The 21,889-nt window shown below is 37.1% G+C and overlaps 1 protein-coding gene across 4 annotated transcripts in view; it reads right to left on the bottom strand.

The window, feature by feature from the left end:
• dpydb (dihydropyrimidine dehydrogenase b) overlaps window positions 1–21,427 on the bottom strand; it is a 113,725-nt gene extending 92,298 nt beyond the window's left edge. For 2 of the 4 annotated variants that reach the window (XM_089131359.1, XM_089131360.1), the window contains exons 1-2: window positions 3,191–3,267; window positions 2,788–2,870 (exon numbers count right to left, since the gene is read on the bottom strand). Coding sequence is in view for 1 of the 4 variants with exons in the window: in XM_089131357.1 (XP_088987483.1) it covers window positions 2,788–2,870; window positions 11,202–11,312; window positions 21,177–21,215 (233 nt within the window). In the remaining 3 variants the exon portion in view is untranslated. Of the gene's footprint in view, window positions 1–2,787; window positions 2,871–3,190; window positions 3,268–4,626; window positions 4,694–11,201; window positions 11,313–21,176 lie in introns of those variants that run through there. The other 2 variants (XM_089131357.1, XM_089131358.1) reach the window with 2 other exon arrangements.
• Window positions 21,428–21,889: the final 462 nt, after the last annotated feature.

The raw sequence follows: 21,889 nt of genomic DNA, 5'->3' as shown, positions 1-21,889 counted from the left end.
TAAAACATTTAAACAGGATAATTTGAATATTCACAAAATGTGTGGGTCTAGGTAAAAAATGTAGTTTTCCTGAAAACTATTGAAATGGATTTATAGCGTTTTGGAAAAGAGCTCTTCAAATTATCATTTACCATTTAAAATGAGAGAAGGGTTTAAGCAAGATAAGGGTTGCTTTTGGCATAAAATGTTATACAGATACAATTAAAATGTCACATAACCATAAAATAATGATTTACTTGTTAAAAAAATTACTTATCTAAAAATTTAACTACATTACACAAAACTAAATACACAAACCGTAGATGAAAATAATTGCTTATCTAATCTGTCATGTATTAATGACTAAGCCAAATCAGCTGCCCTCGTGTAGTAGACGGTTACAGTATAAAGTCATGAAGTTGCAGTTAATGTCGTGCATGAGCCATAGAGCGCCAGAATGCCGTTGCCGTTCGTTCCATCAGCAGCTGTTATTTTAAATTGGAATAATATTTCACAATATTAGTTTTTATTTTATTTTTTAATCAAATAAATGCATCCTTGGTAAGTAGAGACTTCCTTTAAAATCTCTAAAAAATCTTACCAACTTTTGAAATAATTGTGTATTTGAGCCATTTTTATAAAATATATTTTGACAAAACACATAATGTGTATCTTTAACTACTGTACATGTAGTCATATGAACAAAAGTGTAGTTACTCATGGTTAAGTCTCACAGTACATGTGTTTGATTCCCTAAAAAACAATTGACTCATGCGAGTCAAATAGGAATTGCTAAATAAAATGTAATGATTATTTTATAAGTTAGAAAGATCCACCTGTCTCCATTAACTGAATATGTCAGGAACGTGTCAGGAACTGGCTTTTTAAAACTTTTAATAGAAATGTCTTACCATATTAAAGTAGGCCCTATAAACAATTCAATATGACAACTAAACTGTCTTACCACATAATCATCAAGAAATACCTCTAGATGAAGCATCACAATTTTCCTTAGTCATTATCTGATGTATTCTGAAATCAAAGTGAATTCATGCTGCGAGTGCTTGGAGTGCTCGATTTCACTGGCATGAAGATAACTCATCAAAATACAGTTATATGAGCTAAAATGCAGAATCTTTGACAAGAGTTGAGATATGAAAGTAGTCTTTCAGTAACTTTCGCCTCACTATGTGAACCAATCTGTGCTCCTTAATGAGGAGTCAACTTCCTGGCTGTTTCATGACACTGGGGATCCAGACCTAGGGCTTCCTCCGCGCCCAACAAACAGGCCAAATAAGCCAGCCGCCCCCTGTGATGAGCACCAGAACAGTACGCGCCGCTCAGACTTTCATGTCCAGCATTATTAGCAGTTATAAAACCTAAATCTTTCATCAAATCTGCAGAAAGTCACTGCAGGGGTGTCTCGTTTAGAGAAGCAAACCTCTGCAGGACAAAAGTGTGTATTAATGTCTCCAATTTCGCTCTAGCTCTCTTTCATCTCCCAACTCTGGGTTCTCGCTGTCGTTTTGGGTTTTGTTTTTTATTCGTGATCAGCAGATGTAATGCTGAGCTCATGCATATTCGATGGCATGCAGAATTAAGACATATTATTCAATTTAAGTCATTATGTGGTGCTATTTCAGTATAGTTTTGAATATGACTCGCTTTACCAGATGTGTCGTCAGTGCTAGTATTCTTTGGTTGCACCTTGCACTGCATTATGTAATGTATTGCACTTGGTATAGTTTTTTAGACAACTAGCATGCACCTTTCCTGTATTTTGCTCTCCTGTAATATGTTATTATAGATTTATTAGTTTATACATATTTACTGCTTGCACTTGCTGGTCAGATGCTAACTGTATTTCATTGGCTCTGTACTTTTACTCTGCATAATGACAATAAAGTTGAATCTGAATTGTAAATATTCATTATTTCACTCAGACCTCGGCTCAATGCAGGAAATAAAGTGATATGGGTTGCCACATTCAGTGTTTCCTTTATATTTTTCCTTTAATATCAGCCATCATTTATTAAATGTTTGTTGGAAGTGACCTATTGAGAATACAAACTATACCATCGTGAAAACTAATTAGAAAAGGAGATCACTTTATACTATAATTCATTTACACAGAATGAAACCCAAGGGCCAAATTGTAAATCCTATGTAACGTAATCATTGCAATTTATTCAAAACAAACCAAAAAAAATGTCTTTTTTTAAACAATTAAATGGATAGTTAATTCTTAAGTCTCTAGAGCAAAAAATAATCCCTAAACAGTACTTGCAGCACAACACTTCTGCTACACAGCATGCTATTTTGCTGCAACCTTTTAACATGGGTGCAAAAATTAATGTCATACTTAATATATTTTAGATCAAGATTATTTAAAAGGCTTAAATCTTTATCATTTGCATTGTTTTTAAGACTGCAAACTGAAAGCTACACCAGAGGTCCTCATGATCAAGTATTCGGATGTTGTGTTGGGATCCCCAAAAGCATTTTCAACTAGCAAATTAAACATTTACATTTTTCACTGTGCACTGAGCCTTAGCATCTACTGCTGGGTTGAAGAGTCAAGGCAGAGCCCAGAGGGAGGCTTCCCTCCGACAAATTAATCCCCGAGAAAAGCAGAGCCAAGCGCTTCATGTACACCCCTCTATTCCCTCAATAATGAAGAATGACTTACGACGCTATACTCGTCCTCAACCCGCGAAACGGCACACACATGCACACACATTCCTTCGGCTGCCCACCCGAAACTTCTCTTTGCATTGACTGTGACTGTTGCCATGGAGACCTGCTTACCTCAGCGCTTCCCGAAGTGCCCCACGCTCGCTCAAAGTCGTGTGCTTGATGTCATCGAAGTTGTTCTCCAAATTCACACAAGACTGTGGGAGTGAAAAACACACAGAGACATTGTTGGGAGTAGGGACAAAGCATTTTGAACACAAAAACGTCTACATTTATGTCGAATATACAGTGATTTTATTTTACATTGAGGTTGACATTATTAAATTAACTCTATGTACTTTTTAAGAGCACTTTTGTAATGCTAAGGCTAATTTCATAGCTACCATTATATGAATGAGAGACATCTGCGAATTAACACTTTTCATACAATAAACATCTAAACGATTTATGATTGTTTTACTCTGTTAAGGGTTAACAAAATTCAAATTTTCATCATTACAAAATCTGTATGACTTACTTTTTTCTGTAGAACACAATAGAAGGTATTCTAGGTATTTTGAAGAAAACAGCTTGAGGCCGTTGAAAAAAAAACTCGAAATATCTTCTATGTTCCACAGAAGAAAGAAAATCATACCGTTTTGGAACTTGGAACGATATGAGGGTGAGCAAATGAGAATTTTATTTTTGGTTAAAATATCAAGTCATGAAACTCTAGGGACCCTATTTTAATGATGTGCACTTAGGGTGTGTCCAAATCTACTAACGGAAAAATGCTCTTAAAGAGATACTCCACGCTCATTTTACAACTTCCCCAGAGTTAAACTGTTGAGTTTTACCTTTTTTGAAACCATTCAGACGATTTCCGCTTCTGGCGGTACCACTTTTAGCATAGCTTAGCATACATCATTGAAGTGCACAAGACCATTAGCATTTCTCCCAAAAAAATTACCAAAGTGTTTCGATATTTTTCCTATTTAAAACTTGACTCTTCTATAGTTACAACGTGCACAAAGACAGACGGAAAATGTAAAGTTGCGATTTTCTAGGCTGATATGCAGGGAACTATACTCTCATTCCTGCGTAATAATCAAGAGACTTTGCTGCCTTACCATGAGTGCATATCTGCCTAGAAAATCGCAACTTTACATTTTCCGTCTGTCTTAGTACACGATGTAACTATAGAAGAGTCAAGTTTTAAATAGGAAAAATATCGAAACACTATGGTAGTTTTTTGGGGAGAAATATGCTAATGGTCTTGTGCACTTCAATGATGTATGCAAAGCTATGCTAAAAGTGGTACAGCCAGAAGCGGAGATCGGCTGAATGGATTCAAAAAAAGGTAAAACTCAACAGTTTAACTCTGGGGGAGTTGTAAAATGAGCGTATTTCCAAAAAAAAGTGGAGTATCCCTTTAATGAGTAAGGGTGTATTTTCTTTTTCGGTTTTACGTGCAATAAACCAATCAGAGTCTCATCTCCAATTCCTTTTGAATGCCAGTTGCGCTCGCACCATGTGGAAAGACTGAACGCTTCTCCAGAAAGCAAATTATATATACTGGACAAGCCAGATTCCACCATATCTTTATGTACACAATATTAATCTTTTACATTGTAATCCCTGACTGTGACTCAAGACTTTTATTTTGAAGGGATTGAGAATGGGTGTGTGCACTCAACAAACTGTTTTCACCATTACACGCAAACTAAATACTGGCAAAATACACATTTTTTTTTTGTGTTTGTATGTTGGTAGCCATTTTGTTTTTGTGTTGTAACATCCCATCAGGTGCATCAAGTTGTTAGTTTATGTGCTTTAAATGTTTAATGATTAGTGGCACATGACGATCAAACATATTTTCACAGAAAAGAACACCAAAAACACTTTATACAACAAGGGATAATTTAATTTCATTCAGTTACAAAGTTAACATGCATTTCAAACAGCTACACATACCTTCCGGTACACCCCTCATTTGCCAAACCAGTACAAAAGGAAGTAGCCATTTTTAAACTAGCATGTGCTCATGGAGGATTACTCCATCTGATTCTGACCTCATGGGGGAGGGAGGGAACCCTGTATGCAAGTTTTCTTCCTATATGTATTGTCTTTATTGGTTTGAGCCCTTTAAATTGTACTGGATATAAATTATGTATGATTTAGAGTTGAAATGTAATGACAGTTTGTTTGTTTATGTCTTGTCACCTCTTTGTAATTTAGAGGTTTCTCCCTAAAATGGCATTTCCCAAAAATAGGAGGAGCTTAGGCCTAAAAAACAGGCAGCCATTTTAGGGGAGAAGTTGGATGTAGAGAGGTAAAAGCTTGTTAGTGGTTTTGGGCCTGTACATTGGCATAACCAACTTACATCCATGTATGTAAATAAATTTTGATTTATTTTCTTTGGTATTGTGATTTTTGATCCGTTTTTCTAAAGACTTGTCTATTCCTGTTGGATATTGATTTTTCTTTTTGCACCTTTTGGAATTAAAAACCACACTGGACTGTCTGTGTTTTTCTGCCCTTGTCACGTCATTTATACCTCTGGCCGTTGGTACATCCTAACACTTTCATTTTTAATATTTGGCATGTTTGTGTGCTGCTGCACTTCCCAGTATGTTTAATAATCTGACGAATGTACACGCGTTGTGGATCCGCCTATAGACCATTTCACAAGATGTAAACAACACTGGTCCAGAAGCACTTCCTGTTTCAGTTTGTAACTCAGGGTTCTCAAGTCTCACGCATTGGCCGTGAGACACACGCATTTCGACCGATTCACACGCTCACACGCCACACTGTGTATTTCTCACGCTGAAAAGGCAATGCCAACCAAGTTGTCCTGGCTGAAAGCTTTCTAACGTTACATACGAGGCGCAGGCAAACAAAGTGAAGGTTTCTGCCGCCAGCGCGTATCTCCGCCAGATTGCGTTCGTTACTAGGCAACATATATGCGCGCTGCGTGCACCACTGATCTATACATGACATGTCATTCAGTAGCGCGAACACACGGAAATGGACGGAACATCCTCGGCCACCGTACGTTCGTTACTAGGTAACCAACAACATCGCGCGAACACATGTGTCGTGATGGAGAAGAAGGTAATTTGGAAGAAGCTCGTCTAACATTTTTAGGCTAGAACATGAATATGAATATGTAGCCCATCGTACATTATTATTGATGCAGTCAAAAACTCTACAACTACTTTGCAACCAGGCTCAGTTTGGCTATCTTACGTTATCTGAAACTAAGAGAAATGTTAGTGGGTGCTGAAAGGAATGAAGATTTACTGATTTTATTTTAAATTATATTATACTGTAATATTAATAGTCTTTCTAGTTACATTAAGGATGTATTACAGCAGATTGCTCTGTAATATTTAATCATTGTCATAATGTTGCATTTGTATTTTTCAAAGATGTCAGGAAAAAAGCAGAAAGATATTTTGTCATTTTGGGCACCAAAGGGTAAGCCCCCTAAAAAGGTTGCCAGATTAGAGGAGGAGACAGTGGAAGAGGTGGTGCACTCTAATCTGTCCATTTGTTCTCAATGTCCCACCACAAAATAAATCATTCGTCTAGATAGAAGACGCATTCAAAAATCAAAATGCAATTTTGAAAGATTTGTTTGAAACTGTTTGGAGCAATTTGTTATATTTTTGGTTAGCTATATTTGTAATACTGCATTAAAGAGTATTTGATGTGATGAATTGCTCTGTCATTTATCAGATTTACTAATTGTTATAATTTTAATTTGTTCTGGTTAATTATGAACAATGGGTAAAATTGGGGGCGGGGATGGGTGGGGCGGGGCTTCATTATGGCTCCTCCCCTAACCATGTGTGATCTCACTCCAAGCTTTTGCTAAAACTTGAGAACCCTGTTGTAACTGTTTTCTTTATTTCACATGTAAAGAAAACATCTTAAAGATGTTTGTTTAACTTTTTGATTCAGTTTTAAATTTTCTGTTGGTTGTATTTTATCCCAGCTTTTATGTAGTGTTAAAAAACTGAAACAGGAAGTGCTTCTGGACCAGTGTTGTTTACATCTTGTGAAATGGTCTATAGGCGCACATTACTAAAGCGCTGTTTAAATAACAACAACAAAAAAATACAATTTTTCAGAACAGCCTCCATGGGCGCACAACTGGGTGCAAATGCATTTGCTATTTAAACAATGTGGCGCAGGACGTGAAAATGATAACTGCGTCAGGCCGTAACTATCAAAAACACTTGCACTGCATTGCACCGGTTGGGACCTAGATGGTGCAACTGATATTTACATCATTTACTACACGGCACATGCTAATTGGTTCACGTCGCATCTGCTATAGGAGTTCGCCGTGCCATTTCAGAGATCCTCTGAAAATGTATAAATATTCTCCGGCAAGTGTTAACATAATAACATATATAATGTGTTGATAAAGCGCACAAGCTTCTATCTGTTTTGTGGCAGTTAAAATAAGCATTCTGACTCTGAATTGTCTCTAATATAATGTGAATAATTAAAACTGTCTAGTGTTTTTAGATCAACCTTTTGTTTTGACTTAATTAAGGGCCAGACCAAAATCTCCTTGTAATTTGCACCCTGAATTATTACTTATTTATAAAACATGACAAATATATTGATTATTTACATAAATATGACCACACTGTAGGATTACGCCGTTGAGTAGACTGTTCAGAGATTATCCTGCTTTTAAAGATTTATGAGTTTCTACTTTAAAACGGAAGGATTAATTGGTGCCATTTAACACTATAACATGACATGGCTGACATTATCAGGGAAACATTAAAGAGGATTCCCCCACCCCTCCCTTTTTAGGAAGCAAAGTTCAAGCTGCTTAAGCTGTTTTCATTATTCCATAAGCTAATACAGTTTCACAGAAGCCATTGTGACAACTGACTTAAGCTATTTAATGAAATTCAAAAGGATGAGCAGCCAGAAAATTCCCCCGCACATATATATACGGCCGAGGCGCCAAGAAAATAAAATCACAACACGATTGAGATTGAGGCTAACCCGATTTCACAGACTAAGCTAATTTATGCTATGAGAGAGAGTTACTACATTTTATTATAACACAGATGGGTGGTGAATAAGAAACCCATCCAGTGAGCCATCTGATATTCTCAAATAGTTCTTTTATGAACCTGAACCTCAACGATTCGTTTCTTCCACTGGCAACCTTGTGTGGCAGAAACCTCTGCCAAGATACAGATCAGAAGAGATAAAGTCAGAGTACAGGCTGTTTTACATTGCCCATTTTACATTTTTCAAACGGTGCCTCAATGTGATGCCTTGATTGCCACGAGAAGGATTTGCTGGTATTATTGATAGCACTAAAAAGATTTCACAGAATAACCTCACCACATTCAAACATCTGACTATATAGAATTTTGACTAGATCTCAGAATGTTTGAGCAGTGTGGAGAGGCATACAGTAGTTGTGTGGTTTCGCCTGGAGAGAGGCGCGTGTTTTTTGAAAGTTGAAGTTGAATGTTTTCACTCCCTTCACGATTGATCCGACACTGCTCGGATCGAGCATAACATATGTTAACAGCCCATAATACAACTGCATGTCAGCAATAGAGATGGGTGGATCAATCTTGAAGTACTTTTTGCAGTTTTTCAGATCAAGTATCAAAACCGTTGGACATAGAGGAAAAAAACATAAATTGTCCTCTCAAATATGGAAATAATGGTAACTGTCTCCTCTTAGATGTGTAATCTAGTCAACAGATCAAAATATCATCATATTAGTATGATGAAGAATGAGAAGTATCTGTTGTCAGCAACTTCAACCATGTGTTTTTGTGTGTTGTCAATCCACATGCAAAAATACTTGACCTTGGTCAACCCTGTGTCACAGGAGACTAATCTCAAAGCTGTGTGGTATTAAATTTCATATGTGTGGTAAAATGAAACATAATTACATTTCCAATTACACTGAGGCATTGTTGGGACTGGGATAACCATTGACATTTTCTCTTGAAATTATGTGTAGCATTTTCCCCTGCAAAGGATTAGTCTAATCCAACATCTTGGGGGCTTTATTATTATTAATTAGACAAAATGCTTAGTGCTGGGAATTGGTAGTATAATTTAACAGCTAATTAATATGCAAGCTCTGGAAACAAGATTTGGTATTTCATCAACACAGTTGCCACATGGTGAAAAAGCATTTAAAATGAACATTTGAATATGCTTATGAGCCTCGACTCACAGGACACACAGGATATGATAATAATTGAAAGGAAATTTGGAATTTTTAATCCACTTGCGGGATTTGGGGGGAGGGAGGCATCTGCTTATGGTGCATTTTCATAATGTCTCCTTTAGGCTTTTGCTGCAGTTTTGCGATGAGTGCTAAATAATTACTTACTGACAAATTGTAAGCAAAAGGGCAAAAAGAGTCCAAATTTGAATCTCTACAATAATTGGACAAACTAGGCTGCTGGAACTAATTATAGAATTATAATCTTCGGCCCTATTACTGCTCATCAGAGTAATATCATCACAGCCATCACCAACATAATCATTGAATCACCACACCATAAACTGCATCACAGAGTACTCATTATCATCGGTAAACTGGGATGAACTATGGTCACAGAAGAGGATATGAGGGCTATAGCTTCCAGGAGATTTAGAGAACCTGCCCTAACATATTTTTCTTTAACCTCTAATTCCCTTTCCAAGGGAAACTAGCTGTATCAACGCTGTGGGCGTGTGTGTGTGCGTATGGAATCAGTCCAATGGAGAGACGGAACGTCATAGGCGGGTGACGTCATCGACCAGGAAACTATAAAGCACCCTAAAAACACAAGTGGCTTCGGCAAACGCTATATGTAAATCATTGTCTCGGAGTGTTTTTGTCTGTCCTTAGTTGTCACTAGGCAGGAGTTTTTCACTATTTAAAAAAAAAACTATTATATATATATATATATATATATATATATATATATATATATTGAGAGACATGGTGAGCAAACAGCTCTATAGAAAGTGTGTTCATCCCTGCATGCGCTATCTAACGGGTGGGGATACACACGATCTATGTGTTGTTTGTTTGGGAGTTCAGCATGCCCAGTCAGCTCTCGAAGGAGCTGATTGTGAGCATTGCGAGCATTTTTCCCTTAGAACGTTGCGCTCCCGCCGAGCACTCTTTGAGGAGAGTGGTTCGGTTCGTGATCCCCGCGGATCAGGTCCCGCTTCTGCCAAGGCAGAGCGGTGGCTTCATTCGTGGGGATCACAGATGGATCTACGTGTAACAGCGGGGTTTGAGACAAGCCCCGCCCTCTCTCAACCCTTACCTGTTAGATTTAGTGCTTCAGTCTCAGGTTTGGAAGCAAGCTTTGCGGTTTCTTCCGCCCGAGTTGAGGCCCCAATGTTGCATCTATCCAGTTCTGAGGAGCTGGATGTTGTTAGTATTGATGCAGGGGATAATGAGGATTCGCCACCTCTTTCTCCTGAAAGTGAGGAGCTGATGGAGGTGCTCACTAATTCTGTTTCTAAGGTAAAGCATTGAGTGGTCAGCTGTTAGGCAGGAGTCTAAAGAGAAATCAAAATTAGATGAGAGACTTTTGTCTTCCACTTATTCAAGTATCTTGGGGGCTTAGCATCATGGTTATGGAGCGATCATCAAGCACCGGCATTACCCTCCAAGCCTCTTAGAAGCACTTCGGCTTTGGTGGGTACGGCGTATTAAAGGACGTGAGTGAGAGTCAGGAGGTCAGCACTGACGTAGTTCGCGAACTGCGTCAGGCTGCAAATTTATCTCTGTGTGCCACCAAGAAGTCAGTCAAGCTAATGTACTATGGGCCGTACTATGGCACCCCTTCTGGCCGCAGAGAGACATTTATGGTTAAATCTCTCGGGCATGAAGGAAAAGTATATACCTTTTCTTTTGGACATCCTGCTTTCACCTGCTGGCCTATTCGGGGACTCCGTCAACATAGTCATCGATAGGTTTCAGGAAGAGAAAAAGCAGGCGGCGGCGTTTCAGAAGTTTATGCCTCTCAAAATTCAAATCCCAGGGACTACTGGGCGCATGTCGGTGGTCTCTTATATGAACCATCAAGGGGGTCTGCGTTCACGCCCGTTGTACAGGCTGGCTCGCCAGATCCTCCTATGGACCCAGGGGAATCTACTTTCGTTGAGGGCAATTTATATCCCAGGGTATCTAAGTCAAGAAGTAGACATCCTGTCGAGGCAGGGCTTGTGTTTTTAGGGTGCTTTATAGTTTCCTGGTCGATGACGTCACCCGCCTATGACGTTCCGTCTCTCCATTGGACTGTTTCCATATGTGCTTCAGAACGCAGAAGTAGGCGTTTTCAGAAGTACTTTATAATCATAACGCATTAAAACATTTCACAAACAATAAAAGATAAGTTCAGAATGCCATGACAAGGGCTTTTCTTCCCATTGGATGTTGGAAAACTCAAAGGCAGCAGTTTTGGAAAAGTGAGTTATTTCAGCCAGCCCATGAAAAGAGATTGTCTTTTAATTAATTAATTTAAAACAATACTCACATCACAGCTCCTCTCTGGGTTTCTCTTCCAGTGCTTCTTCTCATTCTTCTTAGAAGCAGTGGAATGGAGATTTGCGTAAGTATTCACCCGTGGGTTCAAGGCGAGGATACTCTGAAGTAAAGTTATACATAAAGAAAACCGTTATAAGTTCAAAGGACCAATCAATGCAAGATCATTATGGTATATATGTGTAAAAAAAATAAATAAATAAATCAATGCTGAACAAATAAACATTAGGCTAAAGTAAACATAATGGTTCTACACACTTCAAGTTGCTGCAATGCATTTAATATTGCATCATTCAATGTTATAATGCTATTACAATTAATGCATGTTAAATAATCAGATCATTATTTTCATTAGATTATTGAGTTACATTTTATTGTGTTCAAGGTGTCCTTGTTGCAGTGCAATTATACAATTGAGTACTAAGTAATACTGGTAATTAATGTACTATCTAATAAGGGTTATTGTTAAGGTTTGGTTTAGGGTTAGTTACATGTAACTAAACTATGCATAATTTACTGCTATTACAACAGTAACTACTGTACATATAAAATGTGTATCAGGGACACTGCAAAATAAAGTGTTAATGATTATTGATCAGAATATTATTAGTAAAGTAACTTATAATTTACACCATAATAGCACCGTTTTTCACAAAGGAAAGTGCACATTAATGTTTCCCCCTCATGGTGTTGGAATAAAATTTGTCCTTTGATGGCGACATTGTACACTGTTCCATGTGAGTTCTGTGTAAATATAGTTAGGCCAATTTAAAAAAAAAAAATATATATATATATATATATATATATATATATAATTTTTTTTTATTATATATATATATATATATATATATATATACACACGTGATATACCCTATATATCATGGCATGCAGTATAAAAGCTCTCGTGCAGTTAGATGTAATGAAAAAGTAACTTAATGCGTTACTCTCCATAAAAAGTGTTTCCTAGGTTTACAGCATGGATGAAGAAAAAGCAAAGATAATCATGCAGTTTGTGTTCCACAAACATGACAGTATTTTAAATCATTGATATGAACTACAAAGCACATTCAAGCCAAGGTCCTTCAAAGCCGTCTGTGACAACACTGATTAGAACGCCAGTGCAGCGGGGCCAATAAAGAGGGGTCCGACTGAAACAGTAAAGTGTGAAATGAGAGCCATGATGGAACCATCATCATTTGATTCAGGAGCAACCTTCATTTCAAATACACACCGCACGGCACCTTCACGCCTGCCAATCAAATCACCCCACCACACTCAAGCTGAAGGCAGGCACCAGTGTGGGATCTTTTAATGGCAAACACAATTAACAGGCGGTTTACTGAGCGAGAGGAGAACAAGTGAGGGAAAAGCAACCATTACCATCACACTAATACCAATTTCATGCTCTTCGTAGTGTAAAAGAATACCATGTCCGCAGTCATTTCACTGTGCTGAAACACTATCTGACAAAGGCCAGAACAGGAGTCAGGAGCAAATTGAAATAAGCTACTTTGGCATTCTGGCCAGTAAGCCAGGTGTCAGAAAAACCTTCGCCCAAAAAGAGGACACTGACATAAATTCCTGACATGACACTTGGACGCTGTGGTGACTCTTATCTGTGTGAATATTTGTCCAATTAATTCAGTTTACAGTCATGCACCATTCATTCCCTAAACAAATTTCAATGTTGTTTTTGCCATTTTACGCTACAAAACTTTCCGAATTACTTGTGAAGAAACATGCTTGACAACAAATATGGGGAGGAGGAAACAGTCCTTCCAGGCTGTTTCCATTTACTCTTAGAAGCATGAGAAATAAATTATTGATAACACTATTAATATGTAGCATGTGTAAATCATTCTTGGTTTTGTTGGGGGTACAGAGCACTGAGCTGGTAAGGTAGGTCTTGCATGAAACTTTCATTATTCTACAAGTAGGGATGAGCAAAGCCACCCAAGTACTTGAAAATGATACAGTAGCAATGACCGATCATGAAAGTATTTGTTCATTTGTTTTCAAACCTCAAAACATAGGGCAACAACTATGGAAAGCATGAAGCATCATTTGGATATACACAATGAGCCGGCTATTATCACAAAATAAACCACGAGAAAACACCAATGCTGGATGATCATGGCTGACTAATGCTTATTACACGGCTATTCGTCGAATAAATAAAAACATGGGCATCTAATATAAACTTAAGTTAACATTACTTTTTAATCTTACCTGAATAATTGCTTCTACAAAAAAGATAGTAATTTTAATAAAGGTTTAATAAAAGCCCACATCCAGTGTAGACAGCACCACTAATTATGATGGTTTCTACAGTCTTCAGTCGTGTTGCATCGCTTGCATCCAGTGTAGTCCATTCTACTCCATCAGAGGAGACATTTATGATATCAGATAATGTCAGATGTTGTTGCTGATTTGGAATTATATGTTATTTAATTATTAGCTCGGCAAGCAGTTTTTGAGATTCCAGGATTACCCTATTCATATAGATAGGACTTGGTCATGGATGTCCAAAATAGCTGGCAGGAGGTGTTGCAAATATGGCCACCGAGTGATATGGGACTTTATTAGTTTGACTATTTTTAGCACGACTTGAACTAGATGAAATTTATCTTAAATAGTATTGTTTAAAGGAAATTCTTTTGCACAGTATTGTTCCCTTGCTGGGACTGCTGATAACTGAGTCAGTCAAGCAACTGTTTATTAATAGGCTCAGCCTGAGAAGCAGAAGTAATAATGTGCGAGTTAAGCCATGTTTGACCAGCCCCAGATGAACAGATTTGAAAATGGATGGCAACCTTAAAGTGAAACACAGTCCATACAGAGCCGAAAGGGATAAACAAACACATTTTAATGATAAATAAGCACACTTAATAAAGGCAAGTACAGAAATATGCCTAGTGTTTACTTTAGAATGGAAATGTTTTCGGAGTGACGGCTGTTTCTTGTAAGCAATGAAAAACATTGTGCACCTTGGTCAATTAGATCAATATTGTGTAAGGGGAAACACATCTATACGAAGAAAAGATCTATATAAGAAGAGATCAATATCTCTTCTAAAGTCCCTCTGTGACAGTTGAACAAGCTCTAGATGGAAATCAGTCTATTTCATGCCAAATAGGCTTTTAGTGGAGCAAAGATGGAAATGAAAGCATGGGCCCACATTTATGACCAAAAAGAGGGTTAGTTATTGCTTTTTGTGTATTCACTTGTAAAGGTTGTGAGGTAATTGTGAGATATCATGGGTTTCTTTTACCATATATACAGTAAGCCTTCATGAGATTGAACTCTGTTCACAAGAGGCTATGGCGCTTTGTTGCTTGAAACCGTAAAATGTCAGCAAGGTTCGAGTTTCATCTGTGAGGTAGGCATTTCCTCTCAAAATACCAAAGCATCGAGTTAAAAAAAAAAGCTAAGAAATTCTACAGAGTGAAATCACAGCAGAATCGCATACTAGGGAGCAAGTGTATTTCATTAAAACATGCCAGGCTTTGGCTAGAAAGAGAATGCATTTTGAGCTGCATGTGATGTGCTGTGTTTCATTTCCACAGGGAGAGCTCTGGAGACTGGCTTTATCACTCTCTGCTGGTCATAGAGATCCACCGAGACAACAAATCAATACTGGCTTTTTCCTGCCAAAGTAAGCAAAATCTGCTCCCCATCCAGTAAAAGAACAGCGAATATGATCAAATGATAGGGAATGATGTCATCTGATGTAAGTCTCATATATATATATATAGCCTATATATATATATATATATATACTGTACACGTCCACTTGTTGAAATCAGTCAATTTTCAATATATACAGAGCTGGTCAGAATTATTTGCCCCCTTGATAATTATGATCAAACATGACTGTAAAAACTAAATTTGCATTGTTTATTCATTTGATATTTTCTTGAATAAAAATGGAAAAATCTAAACTTTTATTGAAGTAAAAGAATTGATAGTGGTGTCACATTATGAAATAAGTATTTTTTTCCCCAAAGCAACAATTATTTACCTCTTTTTTAAAATACTTTTTGCAACCTCCTTTTTTCCAAGATAACAGCTCTGAGTCTTCTCGTATAATGCCTGATGAGTTTGGAGAACACCTGACACAGGTGTGACAATTTGATCCATTCAATCAAATTTAATTGATTAGACATGTTTTAGTGAAATTTTAATAAACAAAACCAACAAATGGTTTCAAGTTTGTTATAATAAAAGCAAAAAAAGCCTGTTTTCATTCATTTAACTGTCATTTTAAATGATGATAATAATAATAATAATAATAACAACCAAAATTTAATAATACAGTTTATTTATTTAATAATTGATTAATACTGTATGCCGTGATATTTTCTGAGACTTTATCATAGTGTGAAAATCTCCAACCATTTTGTTACTTTTTACTTTTACCCGAGTAGATTTTTAGACCAGTAATTTTACTTGTAGCCTACTTAAGTAAAATTTCATTGAAGTAATAGTATAACTTGAGTAGAATAGTTTATTACTCTTTTCATCTCTAATGTTAGTTTTAATAAAAAATATAATTTAAAAAATTAAATCAAGGAAATTTCACTGGCATTTCTTTCTTTTTGCTGTATCGAAAACGTACCGAAGTGTATCGCATCGAACCAAATCGTGAATTTTGTGAACAGTTACACCCCTAATATAATATATCAAAGATTTGCATGGTCACAAATTTGCTTTTTATTATTTGACCTATACATCTTATTTTATTCATTCTTATTTATTTAATAACATTTCTTTGTTTTACATTTTTCAAAGCTCTAAAACCTTGTTCAAGTAAAATTTTTAATTAGATTTTGATCCCCAAACTGAATTTCAATGTTGAACATTTAAATGGCACTTTTAAATCACAGCAACCCAGAACATAGAGTCCACTAAAAGCAAGCTTTTGTCTCTGTCTAAATGAGTTTGTGTGTTCACCACTACAATTAATACTAATGAAACATCATCCAGATGCAGAAAGAGGCAAATTCATAACTAAAAGCATTTATGCAATGATCTCAATGAAGGCAACTTGATCCCTTTCTAAAGCACACATCATCTTTCATAACACAACCCCCTCCCTCCCTCCCTAAGGCGGAATAGTTAAACACAATCTACAGAGATTCTTGCCTAGTCTTTTTGCCTGAAATCAATACAGGAATTGATCCTCCATAGCTGCAATGAAGCCACAGCGCTCCAGCAGCCCAGCAATGTTCAGCACAAGCCCAGAATATCATTTAGTCCAGTAACATAATTATAGAGAGCAATACAGATCATTTGGCATCAACATCATCTTGCTCAGCACTCCTGAAGCTTCTATTCAATTTTCATACAATGTAAAGACTGAAAAGGGGGGTTTACTCACTCAGAAAAGCATGGCTGATCATTAGGCATCTATTAGAGGCCAGCTAATATTCTTTTGATCAACCATGTTCACACATACTTCACATTATATTGATTAAAAAGGTATTTAGCATTCATTAAAGACACACTAAAGAATGTTTTTGTCCATACAATGAAAGTCAATGGGGTGCAGTGTTGTCTTGGACCCCACCGACTTTCACATGGACAAAATACATTCTACATTCATACTACATTCTTTAGTATATTAATATATAGCCTTATATTCTAGTCAGAATGCGAGTCTAATACAGCTCCATTGGGCTTTGATTATGAGGTGTGTTTTAAACAACCAGGAAAAAACGAAACAAAAAAACTCTGCACTCAATTGGATAGACCTACAACCAATCAGAACAACGCAGTAAGTCAGCTACATAGTTGTCAACAGACCTCAACTGCACACACGCTGGAGGAAGTAGTAAAATAATGAGTGTTGCTTCTTACTTGCTACTCCATGAGTGCGACCAAAGGAGAAACCCCAACGACCACAGGGTTTTCATTGCGTCTCATCTTCTTAGCGACCATCGGAGCCAGCTGATAAAATAAACTTTTGGCGAATCCCGTAGGACGGACGGCAAACACATATTTCCAATCAACAAATGCCTTGATTGCAGTTCTCTGTTGGTCTTTTAAAATGAATGTGCTGTCGATTTTTTTTTTACGCATCTGCAGATCATCTGTCCGTCATCGTATAAAGCCCGCCCTGGCAATTTGTTTGGCCCGACGATTTCTGAATTCTGAACCGATCATAATATGGATCAAGTCCAGAACGAACTTCCCGACCAAAACTTTCAGGCTGGCATCCAGGCTGATTATTAAATGGACAGAAAAAATATTTTGTGTTCCACTGAGGGGAAAAAATTCATACGGGTTTGGAACGACATGAAGGTGAAAAAATAACGACAGAATGTTTTTTTTTTGGTGAACTGTCCCTTTAAAGTCAAGTCAAGTCAAGTCACATTTATTTATATAGCGCTTTTTACAATACAGATTATATCAAAGCAGCTTCACGGTGATAACATGAAAATAATACAAGACAGATCAATATTATTGTTGAATATTAAATGTCCCCAACTAAGCAAGCCAAAAGCCAAGGTGACAGTGGCAAGGAACCAATCCATCAGGTGATTGAATGGGGAAAAAAAAGCTTGGGAGAACCCAGACTCAGTCGGGGGCCAGTTCTCCTCTGGCCAACGAAGGAACAGTGATTACAAAACAAATTGGATCGAAACATTAAGAGAATTAAGAGAAACATTAAAAAAAACATGAAAGCCCTTAAACGGTTGCATAAGCTGATTAGACTAGCCTTACAAGTTAGTCATTATAACTACAGTCAGTAATATTGGTCTGAAAAATAAGACTGGTAGGCTAAGTGCTAGTTAGAATAGTTCTTAAGAGACAGTTTTGGACTCGACTTGGACCAAACTGAGAAAATCTATGTATTAATTTGTATCATTTCAAACTAAAGGAAAGGTAACATGGTGGAAAGAGTTCAAAATCCTGCATTCCAGAGAAGAGGCCAGCCATGCTGTCCAAAGGGTCTGAACAGGGCGTTTGTGAGCAGATTTCTTAATACCGCTCACTAGTGCTTAGGATAATCATTGACTTAGGGTCATGAACCTGAGTGGATGACAGTATGATAACACAAGCTGAAGGGTTGCTTGCTCATAAATCTCCTTTCAAACATGTACTTTTTTATGCAACAGCATAACATTGTTTTACTTAAAGACTAAATGTTTTTACTTTGTTGAATTCTGGTATCTTCAAATCTACAAAAGGATTCTGCTAAATAAAATACATAAAATGATTAAAAGAATATTTTGTTTTGGTCACAGATAAAGAGTGGTGTATCTCCCTTGTGCAATCACACTGCATGTGTAGTTGTGTACTATTCAACACATTACAAAACTCACGGTTTTCATGTTTTTGAGTCACGGATAGGACCATTGAAACAGCAAAAACTAATAGCCTAGTTCAATCATTGATAAATCACTGATACGATTTAACCCTATACTACTGTATGTAACCATTTACATCCGTAGCATATGTCATGAGGTTAACGTCTTGGTAGGCACCACGTGTAATCGCAGACTATTACTGGATTATACATATTCCCAAACTTCTTTTTTAAGGCGCGGATAAAAGCTCCAGAAGGTACAGCATCTGACTTTGGCATCCATGATATGGATGTCTGTCAGCTAATGGGGCTTTCATAACGTTCATATTGCAATTTTGGCTTTTAAGTCGACAATTTTCTATCATGGTACTTGACTCGTTATCAGGAAGTGGTCATTGTCGTGGTTCGGGGCCTTCCATAAAAAGCCGTAGCCCTTTGTGTAAGCGGCCACATTAATCTAGTTTTTAACGAACACTGATGGCCATCCCGGAGGATTTTTTAATGAATCCGTGAGCACACACAAAGGCCCACGTTTAGCGCTCTCGGAAAAGCAGGATATTAAAATGAGACGTCTGACAGCACTGCCAAAATGAATGGCCAATTTAATTGCGCCATGGACAGCCATTATTATGACATTTAGTGAGGTATTTTCAGTGGCAGACAGGAGTCGTTTAGGGCACGTTTTAAGTGCACTCTGCACGTCAAGGTCACGTTGCCATAGTCATAACACTTATGAATAGAAATGCTAATGAGAGTCGTCAGTAACAGTTCTATTTTCTCTATGAAAGTCAATGCCCATATCTGCTCGACTTAAGAGAGAAAGCTTTATCTCACCTGAGCAGAGATGTCATCCGGCGTGTGCTGTGCATACCAAGACGCTCTCTGAGGCTCTCCGCTAACAGATAGGATTCATGTAAATCAGATGTGCTAATGCTAGATCAAACATGGCAAATCCTACGGACAGCTGGAACTAATATTGGAAATACAGAGAGTGCGTCTCAATCAGCTCCCTAGTTCAGTAGTCAGGGCACTGATCAGAGTCTGCCATGTTAAGGGCTGGTTAAATGGGAAAATCATTTCAGTGCACTGGAACGTTCTCTTCCTGAAAAATCCCACAATGCATCATGAATCACAAATTCACTAAGTATAATGACACACAATGGAAGATTTGAAAAGACAAACCGTTTTTATATTAGGTTACTTGTCTCAACCTAAACATAAATCACTAGACAGGTACTAGAAAACACATCCTGTTAACATTTATAATTTATATTTGGCTGAAATGTTTTAAGGATATGTACACTCTAAAAATTGCTGGGTTGTTTTAACCCAATTTTGGGTAAAATATGGACAAACCCAGCCCTTGGGTTGAAAATGTCATTTAAAAATGTAACCCAATGGCTGGGTTTGTCCATATTTTACCAAAACAATGTGTTTAAAAGGAATAAAAAATATTTTTTAGTCTGTGTTTGGTTAATACCAGCTGTGATATTCTACAACATTGTATGTTGACATTGTACGTAGTCATGTCGCCATGGGGTGTTTACCAGTGTAAGGATTTGTGTAGGCCTGCATGTTATACTGATTCATGAGCTGATTGAGATGCACCCAGAGGCAATGACGTTTAAGGTCTGTCGGGCCTAAATTAAAATACTCCACCATTTCAGAGGCACAAAGTTAAAGCATTCAATTACGTTTTGATTAAGTTAATTGGTTTTAATTCAGGGACATGAAGTCTTTTTTTAAAAAGAACATTTAATGCCTCTATTTTTCTAGACTAATTTAACCACTAAATTAGCAACCTGCTTGCTTAAGTGCACTTGACAGAAACAAAACATGTTTTAATAGTCGTTTCTTATATAAAAAGAAAGGAATGAAAAGTACCTGACATGCCAAAGTCTGTAAATTTGCTTTGGAAAAATAATCTGTCATATACAATGTAGGCCATCATGCACCGCTCACGAATCAAAGGACTTGTTGTCTCTAAAGTGCATTGCACATCAGAAGAAAATGTGTAACATATTGTTTATCTGGAGGAAATTATCCTTAAATTGGAACTGTACATTTTCATTAAGCTACTAATTACGGCTCCATCAGTGTTGAACAGCTAACTGTGATGTCAGCCATTGAGTGGATCCCTGTCCAAGGTCCTGAAATCTCCTAGCAGCACACAAGGCCATTTTTCATCTCCACCTTTTAATAAACATTTAGGGGGATAACTGTCCTTCAATTTGAAGTATTAAAGACTGGAGATAGGCAGCTTTTTCCATGAATCTTAGAACTACAAATTAAGTGCAGAAATGAAAAACCAATAAACACAATCATAATTTATAATAATAATATCACAATTACCATCAATACGCTGCGTTGAAATCACCTTATTTTTCATGCTGAACAATTAGGCTATAATATAAGTGCATAATAAGTGCATATTTTAATTTGATTAAAATCAAGTGAGCAATGTTTTATAATTCATCCTCGATGTGCCTGTGTTTGCACGAACAGTGCAACTTTCAAAAGTTTTGTCTCGCAGTCTCCCACACAAATCACCTGACTTTCAAACATGGACACGTGCCCATGCAGCAAGCAACAAAGTGTGTAAAAACGTCTTACCGAACAATACAAAGCTCAGTAACACTCTGCGTGTCGCTTTACCTCGATATCCGGTAATTCTTTGCTCAACATTGTAGCCATTCTCTCCGATCTGCAGTATATGATCCGACCTCCAATCCGAGCTCTTGACACGAGTAGATTTGTCTAGGCACGCGCTCAGAACTTTAGTGAGCGCGCTTAAAGCACGCGACTAGTCCATTATGACACCGCACGCATCTCACATCAGCAGCAGCTGTGGACCTTTTGTATTGACCCAGACGTGATAAAGTGCTATAATACTTAATTATCTCTTTTCAACCGATTATTTTTTTTTAATTGACTCGAACAGGCGACGTGTTAATAGTTCAAGGCGAAATGGTTTATTCCGTCTACAGACGAAGTTTAAAGGGTCAAAGTTTACATTGAAGGGAAGCTCGGATGCACATGCACACTATGACGATTTTAACCCCCATTTTCAATATTGAAATTATTAGCTATATATAGTGCTTCAATATCTATTTATATATCCAATATGTAAAATAATGGATCCATTTTATATTGGCATAGTTTTAATATTTCCATGTACAGTATTACTTTGTATGAATTCAGATGCACGCTATTTTATATCAATTGTTAATTTAATTAGAAGCTTAGCCTACATATTTAAATATATATTCATCAGACCAGTACTGATATGTTTCAATTTGAAATTGTACATGTTGCACACTCCTCTCTTTTATTTTGTAATATTGCCTTTTTTTTTCTTTCTTTTCTTT

The sequence above is a fragment of the Pimephales promelas genome, chromosome 5 (assembly GCF_988280905.1).
Source record: "Pimephales promelas chromosome 5, fPimPro1.hap1.1, whole genome shotgun sequence".
In the NCBI taxonomy this organism is placed as follows: domain Eukaryota; kingdom Metazoa; phylum Chordata; class Actinopteri; order Cypriniformes; family Leuciscidae; genus Pimephales; species Pimephales promelas.
Note: the sequence above shows the minus strand (reverse complement) of the source record. Positions and strands in the feature narration are given on the sequence as shown.